The 19,038-nt window shown below is 43.2% G+C and overlaps 1 protein-coding gene across 8 annotated transcripts; it reads left to right on the top strand.

The window, feature by feature from the left end:
• Window positions 1-340: 340 nt before the first annotated feature.
• MPG (N-methylpurine DNA glycosylase) lies at window positions 341-19,011 on the top strand. Of its 8 annotated transcripts, none has more exons than XM_075106179.1 (8): window positions 349-485; window positions 2,279-2,343; window positions 3,134-3,247; window positions 4,444-4,663; window positions 6,952-7,098; window positions 7,721-7,946; window positions 11,352-11,556; window positions 18,480-19,011. In XM_075106179.1, the coding sequence occupies exons 6-8, from the start codon at window positions 7,725-7,727 to the stop codon at window positions 18,872-18,874; spliced, it is 822 nt and encodes a 273-aa protein (XP_074962280.1). In that variant the 5' UTR covers window positions 349-485; window positions 2,279-2,343; window positions 3,134-3,247; window positions 4,444-4,663; window positions 6,952-7,098; window positions 7,721-7,724; the 3' UTR covers window positions 18,875-19,011. The 8 variants fall into 8 exon arrangements, with proteins under 8 accessions (XP_074962279.1, XP_074962280.1, XP_074962281.1 ...); XM_075106180.1 differs by having other exon boundaries at window positions 4,444-4,680; XM_075106182.1 differs by having other exon boundaries at window positions 378-485; window positions 2,210-2,343.
• Window positions 19,012-19,038: the final 27 nt, after the last annotated feature.

Below are 19,038 nucleotides of genomic sequence, written 5' to 3'. Positions count from 1 at the left end.
CATAAAGCCAGCTTGTGACCATTCGTATCCACCAGAACGTATATTCACCCCTGTATTTTTCGGAGTATTATTAATATGAAACAGCAATGAGTGAGCGTAGATGCCAAAAACCCGGGGGAGTTCAAAGACGGCCTACAGAGGATCTGGGCTCCAGAGAACAGTGGCTACGATAAGGGACCAAGCGAGCTCAGAGAAAAGGCTGTAAATCAATTTGATTGTGGACCACCGCCATCTACAGATAGAGGTGTCAGTAAAAAGCGGGCTCTACGCCCCTGACAGCCCCCGTGCAGCTCTGCCGGCACTGAGCCGGCCTCAGGCCCGCCTCCCCTCACGCCGCGTCGGGCACGCCCCAAAGGAGAGCTCCCGGCTTCCGCTAGGCCTTCGGGCAGGGCCTGTCCGCGCCCTCCCGCGGCGGCTACAGGCCGCGGCCCGGCCGAGGCGGGAAGGCGGCTGGCGGCGTCGGGCTCGGGCTTCGGCTCCGGCAGGTGCGTGTGCGGTGGGGCCGGGGCGGGCTGGGCTGTCCTGGGCGGGGTGAGGGAGCTCCGGCTGCAAACGGCGGGCTACGAGGCCTGGGACCGCCCGCGGCTTCGGTACCGCCCGCCGCGCTCGGCAAGGCCGGCCGGGCCTGACCAGGCCGAGCGCGGTGGCCGGTACCGGGACCGCCCCGGGGGAGCTGCGAGGCCGCTGCCTTCCCTCGCTGGAGCCCCGGCCCGGCGCTGCTGCCCCGAGGCCTGGCTCCCTTTAAAAACACGGGCGTGCTAGTTACTTCGTAAAAGCGGTGTACGTGTAAAGTCTTGTTATTGCCACATTAACCGTCTGCGCATGGAAAGACTTCACCAGCAGAAGTCGTAAATCCTTCCCTGGTATCTAGTAGAAAAAGCTGCGAGGGGTCTCACACTGCCTTCCTGGCTACCGGTGGTGTTTATTGCAGTGTAGTAAGCCTGTGTGTGGAAATGACCCTTTCTAACTCAATAAAAACTATATGTGTTGTGAATCAAAGATATTGCAAAGACTATGTAACAAACACGAAGAAAAAGGTAACATCCCCATTTTCTGAATACAGTTCAGACCCCTGGGGAAAGAGGCATGTGATCAGCTGGTTAAACACGTGTACAAATGCACTTTGAATAAGGCTGTACTGTCGTTTCCTAGCTCCCGTGTCACTGTCTGGTCTGCAGAGGGTCCTCTGGCATTTTCATACATAACTAAGTAAACAGAGTACAGAATTGGTAACGGATGCTGTAGAGATTTTGGGGGAAGAGTGATTTCACAGTTAAATGCTGAAGGAGCAGCTGCTGTACAGATATGCTACAAAAGTGGTATGGTTTGGACCCTATAGGAGAAATACCCACTCTATGGAAATGTGCTGCAAACCTGTTTTGAAAAATGGAGGCTTTTCTAAATAAAATTGCCATGGTAGAAACTAGGCTACCGTGGCCTGAGCGCCTTTGCGGTCTTCTGGTTCAAATCTGTGTCTGTCTCAGATTTTTGCAGCCTCTACAGTCAGCAGTGATTTACTGGTTTCCTGGAAGCATCTTTTTATAGAAGAGACTTCTGGTTTTGTTCCTCTGTTATATCACCAGAAATGTTTTGTTTCACTTGTCATTAACAAGCTATTGTCACATACAGCATGTTATCCAAAGCTGTGCGGGAAATTGTCCTCTCTCCTCACATCCTTCTTTGCTTATATAGGGCATGAAGGCTTTGTTCTAGTGTTTTGAAAATCAGCTATTTATCTTCACCTGCATTTACCTGTATGATCTGTAGGCCATCATCTGTTAAGGCTTTGAACCAGTGTTCTGTTTTCTTACTATAACCATTTAACGGTGTCTGGTAATGCAATGCAAAGTGCACACAACTAGTGTCTCTCTAACACGGATGTACTGTACAGATTAATCCTGAATTGCTAAATGTAGGACAAGCCTTTCCTCTTGTTGAAAACAGAAGAAACAGACGTTTTTGCTAAAGCTTACAGCATGTGCATTGAATTGGCCCCAATTTAATCACCTTGAGCAGCACCTTAGGTGTTACTGAGCCTGTGTCATGGCTGATTGCGAAGCGTAGCTGATTCCCTCCCCATGGTTTTGCTGGTAAGCTCAGGTTCTTTGCACAAAGTGTGAATGCTAAGGCCTTTCTTTGAGTAGCTTGGCCTGAAATCTGGAGGAAATAATCTCTTTCTCTCAAATACTTCTCGTATGACTTCATGCAGTCCTCCTTTGTAAAACTGGGTGTGTAGCAGGTCCTTTCTCTGAGCCTGAACCTAGGGTTGACTTCACAGGAGGAGGTGTGAGAACCTTCGGCTTCCATGCTCAGGCAGAGAGCAGCTCCAGGATCCTTTTGAAGGTAAATCCTTGTGTCTTTGCTGCTTATGCTTTTCTTCCCAGTCTTTAAGTTACTGGTACTTGAACAGGAACTCTTAAGTGGAACTTTGTGGATATTGCTTAGATGTTTGAGCATTTGAGTTGTAAGTTTTCTTTTTTGTCAGTGCATTAATGAAGGCTTTTGTGAAACATCTTTGGTCGTTGAGTCAAACCCCCATGCCTGAACTAAGGTGTTTCTTGGCCAATATTAAGATTGAGGAAGGAATGTGTTTTCTATGGTCATTTTATAGGGTGGGTGCCTAAGACTTGAGTGTAACAAGTTCTGTGTCCCCTTACATAGCATTTTCAGTGTTCTCAATATGTCATATAGGTGGAAAAAAAAAGAGTTCTAGCTCTTGGATGATTAGCCTAATATACCCAACATATATTTGATACAAATAATACAGATGTAAAGAAAAAACCTGAACTGGAGATGACTTGGAATGCTTTTGTCCATTTCCTGATCGTTTGCGACCTCTCTAAATGCTGCCTTGCCTAACGAAACACTGACTTGGTTAACTCAAATCTCAGGAGGCTGAGCTAGCTGACATCCATTGCCAGTATTATATTTAACTTGTTTACTTTCATTTAATATGCAAGTCTGGCACTCAGTTAAGAATAGCAGCTAGAATGTTGGGTGGTAGGGGGGAACAGAATAAAACAAAATGGTTTGAGTCAAACAAAATGGAGCATAATATTGCTGTGAAGACTTTTTGGGCTTTTTATTACTTTTATTGCTCTCCCTCATTTCCATCTTCCTTGTTTCTTTACAGAAGGATGAGTAAGTTTTCATTCTGAAAAGCTTGAGATGTCCAGTAGGTAGTAGGAGCAAGAATTGGACTTGCAAGAACATCTGGCAGGAAATGGTGTACCCAGCATTCAGTAAGGTGAGCAAAACCATTCATTTTGCCATACTTTTGAGGTATTAGTAGGATTGCACGTAGTGTCAAAGTCTATCTGCAGAGAGATTGACTTAATATATTTAGTTATGGTATATTAGCTCCCGCCTGCACTCTTCATTCAAGAAGGTTTGGTTTGTTTGGGGTTTTTTTGCCTGCTTCTCACACTGTTGTCCAGGAAGCTATACATTACTAACTTGCTCCTGGTTGTAAATAGGTTAAACTAGACAGGAAAGGTGGTTGGAAATCCTTTTTGCTGAGAACTCATTGAAGGATCTGGCTTAAAATGAAGTGTCTGTGTAAGAAATTATGGAACAAACAGACAACAGGCAGGAACAAGGTGCTGAACCAGATGAAGCCCTCAGGGATAGTGCTGCTAATGATGGTCTCTCCCTTCTCACTGAAAGCGGGCAGCAAATGCGTCACTACTTTTTAAAGAGAGTTGTAGGGGAAATCTGTGGGCTGCAGACCAGGAAGATTGACCGCTACCAACTGAATTAACAGAAAATATAGCAAGGTATAATAATTGGACACCTGCATAAATGTCATATAGTGGGGAAGAGCCAATGCGGCTTTTGTAATGAAAAGTCATGCCTTAAAAAAATGTTGGAATTCTCTGAAGGTCTAAATAAGCATGTTGAGAGGTCTGACTTACAGTCTGTACTTAGATTTCAGGAAGCTTTTAAATGGGAGCCCCCACCTGAGCAGCCCCTGAGCTAATAAGGGAGTTCCCTGTCATAAACAAACAGTTGGTGCAAAGATAGGAAAGAGGATGTGAGTAAATGGGCAGCCATAGTGGTGGCCAGAGGTCGCCATCGGAGTGCTGCAGGGATGTTTTGTAAATGACCTGGAAAAACAATGTTTCCAGCTGGCTTTATATTATTTGAGGTGGTAAAGAGGGCTGATGGTGATGAGTTGCAAATGTAAACTGATTCATATGGGTGGGGAGCAGACCAAATTTCACACATAAAACAAGTGAGTTTTTGGAGCCGAAATTATTAATTCTGTGAAGTTTTCTTCATCAGTACAGTTTCGGTTTGGGTAGTTTTACACAGGCTCAGGGAAGACTGCATAGGCTCACTGTTACTAAGTCCACAGAAACTGCACCTGGTTCAGAAGGTTCCGGTCTAGAGATGTGGAGGGTATGTGGAGAGGCGCTGTGTGCTTATTCTGTTCTTCCCTAGGTCCTGCTTCTGACCTGTGCTGGACAGCAGGATACAGGGAGATGTGTCCTTTGGTCTGATCCAGTATTGACAGTTCATATATTCCCACATAAAATCTGTATGACTTCGGGAATTTGTATGAGGAGTTGTCTCTCCAGAAGTGGCAATGTGTTCTTATGTACACTTTTTAATCATGCTATCAGAAGGATACATGTGCGTGAGGAAAACTTTGCAGCTGCAGGTACATGCAAATTACTGGTGGGTTGTGGTTTTTTTTAAACCTCCTTTTAGTGAAAGCTCATTGAATACATAAGGAAATGCCTGCAAATGTGATCTTATTCTCTTATTAGAAGGATTAAAGAAGCCTGTGTAGACTGAGTTGTGCCTTGACTACAGGGTGTATCTGCTGCTGAGCTGTATTTTACACAGATTTTCAGTATCTTTCTGATTCTGGCTTGCAGAGTCCCTAAACGCTTTCCCAGACTAGCCCAGCAGCCGTGAACACTTTAGGCACTTCTGCAGACTTACTCAGCTCTTGATCTTCTTTTTCTGACTTCCATACTTTTTTTGTGCATATGTAGGCATATGTGCTTAACAACTTGTAGCTAGTTTGGTTACAACAGGATTAGTAAAAAGCTATTAAACCCACAGCTGATTTGTATTTGAGGCATAGAAGTAGAATTTCGTTACTATAGAAGCAAGAAAATCTAGATAGAAATGAAGAGTTGCAGGATTTGTCTGTAGACTTACATGTGGAGAGATGGTGTCTCTTACTTCCCAAATACGTAGGGCTTAGCTACTTGGTATGTACTGTCTTATACAGTGTGCTTTTTCATAGGCCAGAAGGGATTTGAATATACAAGCAACATCCTTTATAGAAAGTGTAGATAGGCTTTGAGGCATAGAGTTTTATGTTTCTTATCTTGGTATGAACAAGCAGGGAGACAAAGGGGAGATTGGGAGATTGGCTTTTTTCTGCCTTTCTGAGGTGGCATTGGAGTCCCCTCATTCTGCATTTTTGCTTTTAAAGCATTCACATTCCCATATGTGACCTATTTCTCATGACTATAAGGCAGTTTCCTACTGCTATTTCTAATGAGAGTCGGAGATGCTGAGATCTGTGTAGGATCAGCCCATAGCAATGAAATTACAAGTGCCCTAAGGCTGTCGGTATAACATTTACATGAAAGCCCTTGCAGCTTTTAAGAATTAATTAATTGGAAATGCAGTAGGTGCCAGGCAACTCGGATCCTGTTTCTGATGTTGCATTCCATAAGAGCACAGATTACCAAATGAGTTAATGCTCCACTCAGATAGGTCATGTTTTCAGCACATCTTTATGTGTGGCTGATGAACTGGAAGTTCCAGTTAATACTGTCAGAGAAGTCTGGAGGTACTGTCTTCAGTGTGAAGCATTCCTTTGACTGAATCTTTTAGAAGGTGTTCTTCCTCCATCCCTTCCTTCCTGCAACCCTTTTTCCTATTTGCACCTTTTCTTCTAGACAGGACTGTCATTTGTGAAGGCCCCCAGGCAATTTTGTCTGCAGCAGGCTGGTTATTTCTGACAAAATTTTTAAGAGTTCCCACCAGGTGAAAGCCACAGTTCAGAGCAGCATATCTGGCACAGAGCTGTCCATTGTATGGCAAGCCTCTGACATCGCTAAATTATTGCAATAAAGAATTAGATGTTTAGAACAAAAAAATTAAACTTCCTACCTCTCTGCCGGTCATGGTAATGTTTTGTTTTGGTGTTGTGTTTTGTTTTCTATTTTTATATGTTTGTGTCTGGATTCTTCTGAAGTGAAACGTAATGCTGTTGTGGAATTGGCAGTCGTCATCCAGAGTGTAGCAATGCTGAATTTGTTTCAGTGTAGTTCAAGGAAACTTGCTGGTGGATCTTTGTAAGAAACATCAGAGCAAGATAAAGATTGTTTTTGATGGTGAAATTTTCTGTAGTCATTTTTAAAAGGTGATGATACAGTGAAAAATCAGTGGCAATAGCTACTTAATTATGTATATGCTTCCCTTGCGGGTTCAGCTGTATGGAGGATTCTTTCTCCATTTCTAATTACATAAGATGTGGAACCTTTGCTTTTTTCTCTCACATCTCCATGTGGTTGGTTGAATTTTAGAACTGATGAGGCACCTTCTAAAACCCGGTGTCTTTGCATTCTCTTGTAAGAGTCCTTTTTTGAGGCTGACACTTTCCAAATTTGGTGCCAATGGGGGCATTTAAAAAGTTTGCTTTCAGCTTTTTGTGTATTCAGTATAGGAAAAGTTCATTCCCCACCTTTTTCATAGCCTTTTGCATAAGAAACGTTAAAGAGCATCTCTAGCAATGCCCCAGCTGGGGCATTTTCCTGGACCGATGGCCTTTTGGTCTTTTGCTAGACTGACAGAAAACAGCAAATTGTTCTTGTGTTTGAGCTAATGATGCACTATTGGTATCATGATCTCCAGCTCCAAATCTCTTGGCCTATTTCAAAGCACTTTATACAGTGAATAAATAAGTTTATTCCTGTTCAACAGGTATAAGGACTGTGGCACAGAAAAAGAAACATTAACTTCCTGAAGCTCACGTAGTAAATTGGTGACAAACTTAGAAGAACAATCTCAGGTACGTAGTTGCCTCAAATACATACTGTTGACTGGAAGAGACTGCTCTTCATCTTTCTGGTAAGTAGAATTTAAAGCTTATTTTATGGAGGTTCTAACACAAACATTTCTACAGCATGATAAACAAATTTGTCACTGTGACTGTAAATAGGGCATCTCCCAACTCAAATGTTCTGTGTCCTGTGAGTTTTAGATTCTGATCTGCTTACATTACTGTTTAAAGTCATTGATACACGATTTCTGTGGACTTTCTGAGTCAGCACAATTTTTGAGGCGGTTGTTTCCCATTTTTTTTCTGTCTGCTTACATATTGCATTCATTCTAGGTAAAAAGTATATAGTACTGGTTCATCTTTGTTTTCAATTTCTGAATTGCCTAACCTAACAGTCAGCAAACTTATTTTTACTGCTTAGTGGAGCAGAGTTGCTTTTTATCTGCAGTCCTTAGAAGATGAATACTCAAACTGCAGTATCCTGTTTGCTTATCAGTAGAGCCCAATATTTGCCTAGCCTGATGTCGACACAGCTAGATCTGTCACCTGCTTCTGACATTTGCTTAGTTTGTCCAATTATAGCTTTCTGATTCATTGTTGTGGAGAAATGTGTAAACATAAGAGTTTGTAGAAATGAGTTACTTTTAAATAAGGTTTATATTCATAACTATGTTTTTATAAATTTTTTAGAATTATGCCAAGAAAAAGAAAACTGTTAGCTCAATTAAGCACTCTGCAAAGGAACAACAGCTTCCCTCCTTTTGATGCCTTGGAGAACCTGAATGCTACGCCTGATGGGGATTCTTCTTCAAAAAGCAGCAAGTATTTTGCAATAGAGAAAAAAAATTCTTCACAGCTAGAAGCAGATTTTTTCAACCAGCCTTGTGTTAGTCTGGCCAAGTCCTTCCTGGGACAGGTAAGACATATAACAGTGTGTCAAAGAATGGAATTTTTTTTATTATTATTTTTTTTTTTTCCCCATTTGACTCCAGGGCTTTGCTATTTTAGGAATACAGCTCCCATTCCTTCTCTTGTTCAGTTCAGTGGAATTTAAAGACTGGTAGACAGATCTATTTTGGATAAAGACAGAGGAGTAATTTTTCAAGTTTAGTTTACTGTCACATTTCAGAATTCTTTTTTTGTGGAGTTTTTTCCATTTTTTCTGGTTTACTGAAATATACTTTGCTGTTTGAGGTTTGAAGGTTGTTTCAGGCCCATTATTTACCTTTCAGGTATTGCTTTATTTGGTTTTGGCTCTTGCTTAGCCCAGTGGAAAGTAATGCTCTGCAGTCAGCAACACCACCTCCTCTACCTCCATTTTACTGTCTTGTGATACTAATAGCATGGCAGGCCCTTGCCCTTTCTTGAGCAGTATCCACGTCGGAGTGTACTTGAATATTGCATTCTTATCTGCAAGTTCAGCAGGCTGCTTGGTACGTTGCTTTATGCTGCCCTGTGTGCTTTGAACGTTTTACCTCATGCTACCTGCTTTTATTTTTGCTCTTCTGAATAACTTGACGTTGTCAGTACACTTGGCGAGCTCTCTGATAACAGTCACCTTTCTGAGGTTATTAATACAAATACACAAGGCAGCACAGGCCCTAGTGTGGAGACGTTTAGGACTCCACAGCCCCACATTTAAACTCTCTTCACTCTGAAAACTGCAATTCCTACCTTTTGTTTCTGAGTTTTCAAGCCAGTTCATGAAAGGACCTTCTCCCTTATCCCATTGTAGAAACTTTGAGGAATCTTTGGACCTATTGAAAGCCTTTGGAAATCAGAGCAGGGGCGGTTAAACTTCTGTTTAGTGAGTCCTTCAAAATACTCCCCTGCTGTTCCCATGGGAGGGAGTTCCTCCAGTGTTTTCCCTGTAAAAAGTACCAGTCTGGGACCTCCTAAATGCAATTGCAGAATGTGTATTTTAGTTTCACTGCTATGGGCTTATCTTCTCAGTTGTTTTTTATACCTTTATTGTCTGTAGGGTGAACAGACTTTCTGGGTTTTCATTGGTTCAGATAATTTGAGGAATTTGTTCCACAAACTGTTGGTTTTGGCCTGTTTTGCCGTGTCTAGCTTTTTTTTTTTTTTTTTTTATTCGCTAAGGATATTGTCTTGCCTGTAATTGACGCCTTTGCTCTTTTTAACCCTGCTGTTTTTTTTTTTTTTGTCTGTCTTAACCTCTCTCTGATATGTCACGTCTGTTTGCTGTCTTTATAGACATCCTGCTAGAGGCTTGCCTTTCCAGCTTTAACCTTTGGCTGCCTCTTTTAAGTTCTTCCTAACAAGCTTCGTCACTTTATGTAGTTTCCCCTTTTTGCTGGTAAGCAGAACTCTGGTAGATTATTTTTGGACCTTAATGCTTGTGGAAGGACACTGAACTTTATATTTCAGGTTACGATACAAAATTGTTTCTGAGGGATATGTCTTTGGAAAAGACTTTGTATTTTGCTCAGGATCACTTTGAGAGTTTAGTCGTTTCTTGTGAGATTCCTGATTTACGCACTCTGCAAAGCATTTGATGGTGCCTTAAAAAAAAATCTGTGTCCTGTCCTACTGTGATACTTACTTGGTCTATATGAGGATACCTGAAGTTGGCCAGTACTGATGCATTTTTTTGTCTTAATGACTCCAACATCCTTATGCATTCCATTACCCCAGTCAGATGATATTTTAGTCCTAATTCTATACTTTCCCTATTTTGGCCTAGAATTACAAGCCAGGCAACTTCTATGTTAATTTTAGATTTTCTTTAAAGTATTACCCCTAGTGTCTCATGACCCGATCTATTTTCTCATTTTCTTAGAATTGTAACTAGGATGGTAAATTAATATGTCATTCATTATTTTCATTCTACCAATTTTTGGAGGTGCCTGGTATATTAATATTGCTTACCTTAAATGTAATACTTGAGTCCTTAGAAACAAAGAAATAACCCAGAACATACGTGCAATAAATGGCTTCTCAAAATGAACTGTCATAACACCAAGATATATCCTCAGTGAGAAATAAACACCTCTATAAAATAGTTTACTGTAAGACACTGTGAATGATCACCATTTTTAAACTCTAAGTGTGAATATCTGTGTGTCTGAAGAGTCAGGAAGATGCTGACATGCTTTTAAAATCATAACCTGACCATTGCATTTCATCATATCGAAAGAGAAATGTGGCCACACAGGTGTGCTTTTGGGGTGTTACAGGCCATTGCTAAACACCAGTGCTTTTCTGAAGTCACTGTATTCTTCATAAATATAATAAACTGATTGTTTTCAATAATTTGAGAAGTGTTGTAGGGAAACCTTGATATGCTGGATGGAGTTGCAACATTTGAAACTGGCTTCTGGAGCATCCATACTAGATCAGGTCAATAACTGCATTAGCAATGCAGCACAAACGTCTGTTAGGAATTAAGCTGTGTTTCTTGAAGATAATTTTTGAACGGCTGGTTTTCAAATATGGAAGCACCGAATGTAGTATAATTAAACTGATAGCTGTTGCCTAAATGAGACTATGCCGCAGTATTTCTTAAATGCCCATTAAGTAAAATAAGAAATTTAGAACTCAGGTTGAACGACAAAAAACTTTGTACGAAATGTAGTGATTGTTTTATTTTTAAAGATATTCTTTTCACTGTTGTAGTTCTCCCCCACCCCATCCCACATCTGCTTTGTTTTATTTAAGGAGGTACCAGCAGCAAGGAACATATTGTAATAACAAAGATCTGTTATTGTCTGCCTGAAGCCAGCTCCCAGCTCTCCTGCACTGCCCCTCTCTGTGGTGCAGAAAATACAGAAATAGCATTGATGCTCACTCTGGTCATGATTATCAATATGGTTAGGGACTAGGACTTGTTTGAAACATCTCTATGGAGAGAGACTATCTAATCATATCAGTTATTTAATTGTGCCGCTGTCCTATTTCTTCTGATGTAAAGAATATGAATTCATGATGCTTCAGCGTTGATACTGGTGGTGTTTTTTGCCTTAAACATGGTGGACTGGGGTGGAGAATACAGAAAACCAGAAAAGCCACTCTGTGGGCTTTATTGTATGTAAGATCATAAATTGGTTCTGTATGATGCTGCCACATCTAGACATTTTGTGGGTTGAATGACAGGTAGGAACTTCCTGTACTGGGCTGTGGCCTGGACAGTAGAAGCTGAAAAAGTTCATGTTAGCTTACAGACTGGACTGCTAGATGGAGAGGGGAGTATGTAGCACCATCAGGTCCTTTTTTCCAATTGCTTTGTTTCTACAGCTCTTGTGCTCTGGATATTTTGTACAGAGGGTTGCTAACTGATACACTCTGACCCCTCTTTCAGATTTTAGTTCGCAAACTTCCTGATGGCAGAGAACTCTGGGGGAGGATTGTTGAAACAGAAGCTTATCTGGGTGGGGAAGATGAAGCTTCCCACTCGAAAGGCGGGAAGCAAACTCAGCGAAATGCAGCAATGTTCATGAAACCGGGAACTCTGTATGTGTATCAGATCTACGGGATTTATTTCTGCGTGAATGTTTCCAGCCAAGGTAAGTTCAGGCTGAAAGAGTTTTAACGCCTATAGCATGGGGCTGATATTTCAAGCTACGCATGTTGTGTTTCAGTCACTTGTGAGCTCCCTTTGGGCGCTGTGAAGTCAGTGACTTGCTGTCACAGTCTTTCCTTGGGACCTGGGTTTTGCCATTGTGAACAGTGTGTAACTGTGGACAGGTAGCGTATCAACTTTCAATATTTCAAGCAGGGCTCATCTCCGGCTGCACAGTGGGGTTTTGGTCCGAGCTGTGAGCTGTAGGAGCTGTTCAGGCACAGAAATAAAGACTAAGGACTGAAGAAGAATCTTGATAAGATGGAGCTTTCAGCTTTGATGATGTGGGATGCTGCCTTGCTCATGTGATTCAGTGAACTTTGTTCCTCAAAAGTGATGTAGAAGTAAATTTGCAGTCTATTGACAGCCTAAATCTTGGTGTCTGTTGTCATGACAAGAAACTCTTCTGTCTCCTACCTTTATCTTCAGGGGCTGTAAATGTTCAAGAAAACAAAAAGGTCTGAGATGTCCTAAGCTTAAGCAAGGAGTCACTGCAGGAGCATTTTAGCTGCTTTGCTGTATCTTAAAACAAACAAAACAAAAAAACCCAAGCCAAAATACCCAGACGGTTATAGAATCTTCAATCTTCTGTTATTATTCTCAGGACAATATAATCAACCCCTAATCAAATGATTCTGGATTTTACTGAGACTCTCCTTCCACAGCTCCTCTTAACATGCAAGCGTTACTTCTGAAACTTCAGGTTTTTTCTTTTCTGTAAGAACGACAGTGTTTGCCTTGCAATAAAGCTATTGGTTAATTAGACACCTTGAAATGGCAGCAGGTATTTCTTAGTTAAATACTCATTTTGTTAGAAAAAAATCTCAAAAATAATCTCTTTTCTTTTTTGCCATTTCAAAGATATCATTTAAAAAAACCCCACTGCCTGTATATTCTCAAGTGGAAAGCAAATGTTGTAACAGTGACCATTAATCCTCAAGTTTTGGCCTTTGGACAGGAGCCAAGCAGAAAAACAGTGCCAGGTTATAGTATGGGGGAAGAGCCTGTCTGTCTAGATGGAGGTCTGGTGTCTGGTGGATGAACACATGTGAATTTCATTACCTTGTCCCTGCCAAAGCTGTTCATATAATGAAAGCAGACTGGTTCTCTATTCCAAATGGGATTCTTAGTGTTTGAAATATTAAGAATAATAATTTTTATTAAAACAAAAATGCTTAGCCTTTGAATTCTAGAAAGATTTATTTGAAATTTATACTTCTGGGAAATTTTCCCTTATATATCTGCATGTAGTTCTGTAGCAAATCAGTAAAAGAGCTTGTTGTTGTGATGGATCTAGTTGGATTTTTTGTTACAAATTTAACCTCCATTAGCCTGTCATACATGCAGCTATGCTGACACCAAGCACAGCTGTCAGGAATGCAGTGAAGCAAATAGCATGGCTGTGCACGTTGTGTATCACAGATGCATCCACATAAGAAAGATTTACTCCTTCAGTGTATTTGCCCACGTGCAGATGTGTTGAAAGAAAGAATCTGAGGACGAATCGTACCTGAGATGCTTTTTCCATCTGAACATAGATGGAGAAGCTGCCTGTCATTTAGTCTGATGAAAGGATTGAGGAAGTAGTATTTCATGGTAGTACTTGTGCACCTGGGTGGACAGCAAAAACATTTCATTTTCTGGGTATGGGACAGATCTTGGATACTTTGTTCTGAATCTGGCTGTGGCTGTGCATAAAACACAAGGAAACAACTGTCAAAAAAAAAAAAAATCTGTTGTGCCATAGCCCTGTCCCTCTTAGCACAGACCACGCACTGCTTACAGCATGAGCTTCTGATGTAACCAGTTTCATCATCTTTTGTGCAGGGAATTTCATGCAAAATATCCAAGTACTTCAGGGTCTCTCTGAGAATGCTGCGAAAACCTGAGTGACTGACCAGGAGATTATAAAAGGAATATGAACATATTTCTGAAGGTGCCACTTGGAAAGACTGAACACAAATTACTGAGAGAACGCTAAACGCTTTTCCTTTTCAAAGGGCACATCTCCAGTGATGTCCCAGAGCTGCATCACTCTTTTCTTGGATTTTGGCAGTGCAAAGCTGCAGAGCACCAAGAATTAAACAGTGGAGAACACAGGGTGATTGAATCTATTCCTATGTATCATCATCTGCCTCCTGGGATCTTTCATATCCCTTCCTCAACCATCTTCCAAGCTGAAGGTTTCTGGTCTACTTAGATATTCCTTCCTTAGGCTCTTGCTCCAAAGCTAGCCCATAACTTTGATCATCCAGGTTGCCTGTCCCTGAATCTCTTCCAGTTTTGTTAATACCTTTCTGTAGATGGAGGGGAGGAGCAGAACAAGTCTAGATGTGCACACAGATTTCAGAAGAGCAGACCGACTTGCTTTATATGAGTAGCTGGGAATAATGTATGGCATCGCTGCCACACATTGGAGCAGCGGAGATGGGGAAAGGTCTTTGGCGGTTCCTTGGTGTCTTCAAACACACACAGATTGACCCTGCCTTAACCCATTTCAATTTCAACCTGGATGTATGTTAGTGAAGTTCATACTGAATGACATAATTAGGGGAAAACTTGAGGCCAGTCTCAGTAGAAATCAGTTCTAGAGATTTGCCAGATGGCTCTTGAAAGATGTTTCTGTTTGGCCGTCAAGTGGTTTGCATCAAAATACTCATGCAATTATATGCTTTTTAACAAAGCATGTATTTCTGGAGACTGTTGGAACAAGCACATAGATTTAACTGAGTTCTAGTGTGGTTTTAGGTGGTTTATTAAAGTTAGCACAAACTATCACAAACAAATTCTTAGCTGGCTTAAACTATCTAGTTTTGTAGTGTAGGCAAGTCCTTGTGCTGCTTAAATTACAGGATCCTTGTGGGAGGAAGGCAAGCAGTTCAGAGAACCAGTATATCCTCTTAAGTACTGACAGTGACTGCTGTCCTGCTGCTTCTCAGGCTCTTGAACCAAGTGACCGTAGAGCTGATTTGGAGCTGCTAGGTTAATGAAAGCAGCCATCCTCTTTACTGGAGAGACATCAGAGTGCTGCACTGTCCCTGTGTTGCCTGTGTTTTGCTACCTTCTTGGCACAGACGCTGCACAGGGCTGTCCCAGACATGTGCTGTTGGGACCAGGCAAGCAGCATGGATTGGACTGTTACAGCATACTTTGTTTTAAAAAGTAGTTTAACATTGACTTGAATCATGTTGGAGCCTTCTTGGTCCTTAATCAGCTCAGGATGTGAGGCCTATACAAGATGTGCAAAGCTTTATATGCTGCTTGTACTTGCTCCCCTTTGCTTGGCTGGTCAAGGATGGGGTGTTTGGCTCATGAGACCCTGGCTCTTCAGAGCTCTCCTTGTTTTGGTGTGTAACCTTGCAGCATTGTATGTTCTAATACCAGGTGGAATAAACCGTTTCTTCTGTTTTCTATATTTGGCTTGTGCTAGACTTCAGGCTCAGCAGTCTCACTGCAGGATAGGAAAAGGTGTCACCAGCAGAGCTCTGCTGGGAGGAGGGGAGCTTGGTAGAGAGGCTACAAAAACATAGACTTTACCTTGAGAGCCACCACTTCTGCAGTGTCCTCAGCAGTATGTTCCCAGCCCCACCTGATGCTGTCAGCGATCATCAGCAGCACTTCAGCTGTAGCCTGTCGTTTTGCTACTTTGCTGGGGCAAGACATCACGGCTGTTAGTGGGTTCAGTTGAGTTCACTTGACTGTATTGTTGCGTTCATAAAACCACAATGAGTTGAAGGGTAGGCTTAAGTATTTTTTTGTCACTGAGGAAGGGGAAATCTTTGTGCACATCACTGAGATAAAGCTTCATCGTATGGGATTTCGCTTCACTGGGTCAAATACCACTACTGCCTGAAGCTGTGGCAGGCATCAGTACATTATTTTTTTGGAGAAGTCATAGATGAATCAGGAAGAAGAGGTTATAGAAAAAATATAACCAGTGTCTTTCAGTGTGCATGAATCCTATAGTATATCCTGAGCAGCAAAATAACCTTAGTACAAGGAGCTTTCCCTAGGTTAAGAGGGATGTTGGGCTTCTTTCACTTCAGGAAGAGGGGAAATGCAATCAAAAGCCTCTCTCTGACTTTGCTGTGATTTGTTTCTCTGGAATTTGCCAATGTGTGCATTTTGCCGCCAGATCTGAAAGAACAGCTTGTAAAATCGAGATCACAGTGATGCTCTGCCCAGGCCCAGGGGTCACACTGTGTGGACTTCCCTCTAACTTTTGGATCCTAGACTAGACCTTTGAAGGAAGTGTTTCGCGCACAGTGAGCCAGAAGGGTGGAGAGAGAAAATTTTCTTCTCTCCAGTGGCCAAGAGCTGTTTCCAAGAATGAGAGCTGGAGCTGTTCCAGAGAAGGAGCAGCAAGCTGCACAGTGGGAGTGTGGGACTTCCCTATCGTTTTATGACTTCTAGCTGCTTAGGGAGAGAGTTGGCCCCTGCTTCATTGTTAGCTCTCAGCTTTTCACATTGAATGCTACTCATTATGTGGAGTGACTCTTAGGCATGGGAGGTAGATATTCAGCATCTCTGGAGTGGCACTGCTGCTGGTGGTGTGTCAGCAGCCGTATCATGTCAGGCACATGCTGAAGCAAGATGACCCCTGAGAGCAAACTGCTGCAGGCTGCAGAGAGGGAGGAAGGTGGGCACGCTGAAGCACTCTGGCAGGCAGGAGATGAGCCAGAAGGATTCAGCTACTCTTTAGTAGTTAGTAAAACTTCTGATATGCAGGTATGCTCAGGAAGACCCGAACATCAGCCCAGGGGACAGATAGGAGCAGAGAAGGCAGTAGCTCATCACTATGTCCTGCACTCTTATCCTGCCTGCTGTCCCCACTTCTTCCCAAAGCTCTTTGGCGTTGCTCTCACATTCAGGGTCTGCTGGCTTGGAGCAGAGAGCAGGGTTGGTGTTGCATGCAGCTAGGAAGGGTGTGAAAACTTTCTGGTGGAAATGCGCAAAGAGCAGCCAGAAATGCCAGATGCCCCCTGCCATGGATCTGCAGATGCTCTGGGAGCACCTGCAGTTTCTCTGAGTGCTTGCCTGTCTTAACATGAACTCCCAAGGACTCGGTTCGATTCAAGTCTAACCACAGTTTCCACTTGCATTTGTGATGGATGAAGGTAAATAGTGTAACTGATGATTGCTCAGAATCCCACAGTTATTCCTGGCGAGTGAGGCAGCATCCCGAGGTGAAGGGTATTTCTTTGCGCATGGCTGAAAAGCAGAATTAGGACATGGAGCATGTTCTTAAAAATCTAAAATGACCTTTGAGCTCTAAATCACCGAGTACAGGGAAGCAACTTTCGGCTGCCAGAAGGGAGTGCCTGGGAACAGATTGCTGACAGCTGTTGGGAATAAGTCTGTTGATTTCACTGAGCTGTACTGAGGGCACTGGGGGCTCTGAGCAGGTTCAGGGCAAGAGGCATACCTCACACAAGCCAGAAATCAGGCCCTCAGTTGACAGGCTCAGTTGGAAGCCCAGGAGGGTAATTTAGTGTGGGATTTGTACAAAATATGAGAGCGATTCTATTTTTGGAAATCGCAGGTCCTTAGGGATCTGTCAATGCCTACAAAAATAAAAAAACCTTTGCCAGGCAGGAGTGTGGCTCCAGATGTTTGAGGCTGGAGAGGAAGAGGGGATTCTTACAGAGCAGCATCACTGAGCACACAGATGCTGGCGGAGAGGAATGCTTGTGGGTGGCCCCAGCACAAGGGGTGCTGTGTGGGGCAGCACACAAACCACTTCACCAGGCTCTGTCCTCGCCCACTGAAGGTCAGGATAAGACCTTCCTTGCTGTCCAGTGGAAAATACCCAGGAAGTGTTTATGTCCCACTTAAGCTGGAGATCCTCGTCACAGGGAAATGTCTGTGCTCAGAGCTGCACCTTTGCTTTGCTGTCACCAAAATCAGGGAAGGCAGCTGATCACAACAGCTGTGGGGAGCTGGAGTTCCCTAAGGCTCCTGGCAGGGTGGCAAATCACATTTGATAAGAGAATCTGTCGGTTTTCTTCACTTCTTGTCATAGAAAGGTCTTCTCTGCTGAAGTGATGTTCCCAGGGCTGTGCATCCCACAGCCAGATATGGTGCAGCCCCATCCTGCCCCAGGTCCCTGTCTGTGAGAGCTTCCCTGGCTTACAACCTTCCCTGGTTTGGATTGCTTGCCATTGTAGCCATGCAGTTACTCAAAGCCATGGTCATCCCAGCTGCTGTTACACCTCTGAGTGGGTGTTTGAATTGGTAACACCTGCAGCCAGGGCTCCCTCAGCAGCAGCACAGACAGCAGCTTCCCCCAGTACTTGCAGCTCCTTCCCAGGTTTCTCTTTGTTCAGCCTAACTCTGCAGGCTGTGTCTTTCTGCTGGCAACATCCAGACTCATTCTTCCTCTCCTTTGTTAGCTGGAGTTCTTGTAATCGAGAGTTTATTATAAATCCACTGGGTTTGGGAGCAGCTTTGGATAGCTATGCCAAAACTGAACCATATGTGTATTTATTCCTGAACATTATGCTGACATAAGAAAAACCTCTTGCCCTCTGGCAAGCCTTGGAGCAGTAGCTAGACTTAGTAACATCGAGAGGTGGGGCTAGGGAAGAGCAAGTTGGCACTGATGAATAATGGACACAGAGCTATGAGACACTGGACGTTCAAAAGAGGGAAGGGAGCATGCTGACCACGGGTTAGTGGCTGACTCCAGAGCCTGGCACTTGAAGGACAGCCCCTGTGGCTGGGTGCTGCAGGCAATTCCCTGCTCCATCAGGTTAAGCTGAGCCACAGGCTCAGAGCTGAAGCGCTCCTGCTGGTGTGGTGGGGCTGGAAGCTGAGATGTTCTTGATGAACAAGCCTGTACTAACACGTGATTCTTGTTCTGCACAGGGGAAGGGGCTGCAGTGTTACTTCGTTCTTTGGAACCTCTTCAGGGTTTGGATGCAATGAGAGAGCTGCGCAGTGCTTCAAGAAAAGGACCCACAAAGCTGCTGAAGGACTGGCAGCTGTGTAACGGGCCCTCCAAGCTCTGCCAAGCATTTGGGATCGATAAGGCTTTTGACCAAAGGGACCTGACTCAGGATGCAGCCATCTGGATGGTACCTGGACACGACCTACCAGGGGAGCAGGACATGGTAGCTACAACAAGGATTGGTATTGGCAACAGGGGAGAGTGGGCACAAAAACCTCTCAGGTTTTATTTACGAGGGAACAAATTTGTGAGTGTTGTAGACAAGAAAACAGAGGGAGAGATGGAAGCAATGGGACACTTCTCTTGCAGCTGATGAGTCTTGCAAGTGTGCCACTGATCAGGACTTGAGCTGTGCTCTGTATCCTGGCCTTAAGCTATGTCATGGCAGCAGCTGGAGCAGGCATAGTGGCTTGGAGGTTTTTAACAATAAATGTACTTTACTACAATGAATGGGGTATGGTAGAATTTTATTTGTGG

The sequence above is a fragment of the Phalacrocorax aristotelis genome, chromosome 10 (genome assembly GCF_949628215.1).
Source record: "Phalacrocorax aristotelis chromosome 10, bGulAri2.1, whole genome shotgun sequence".
Taxonomy (NCBI): Eukaryota; Metazoa; Chordata; class Aves; order Suliformes; family Phalacrocoracidae; genus Phalacrocorax; species Phalacrocorax aristotelis.
The sequence above is the reverse complement of the archived record's forward strand: the minus strand, read 5'-3'. Positions and strand labels throughout refer to the sequence as shown.

Excerpts from the sequence above, each read along its gene's own strand:
- MPG (XM_075106178.1), top strand. The coding sequence starts at position 7,725 with ATGCCAAGAAAAAGAAAACTGTTAGCTCAATTAAGCACTCTGCAAAGG. Across the intron at positions 7,947-11,351 it reads CCAAGTCCTTCCTGGGACAG|ATTTTAGTTCGCAAACTTCC; the intron begins GTAAGACATATA and ends CCCCTCTTTCAG. Across the intron at positions 11,557-18,479 it reads CGTGAATGTTTCCAGCCAAG|GGGAAGGGGCTGCAGTGTTA; the intron begins GTAAGTTCAGGC and ends TGTTCTGCACAG.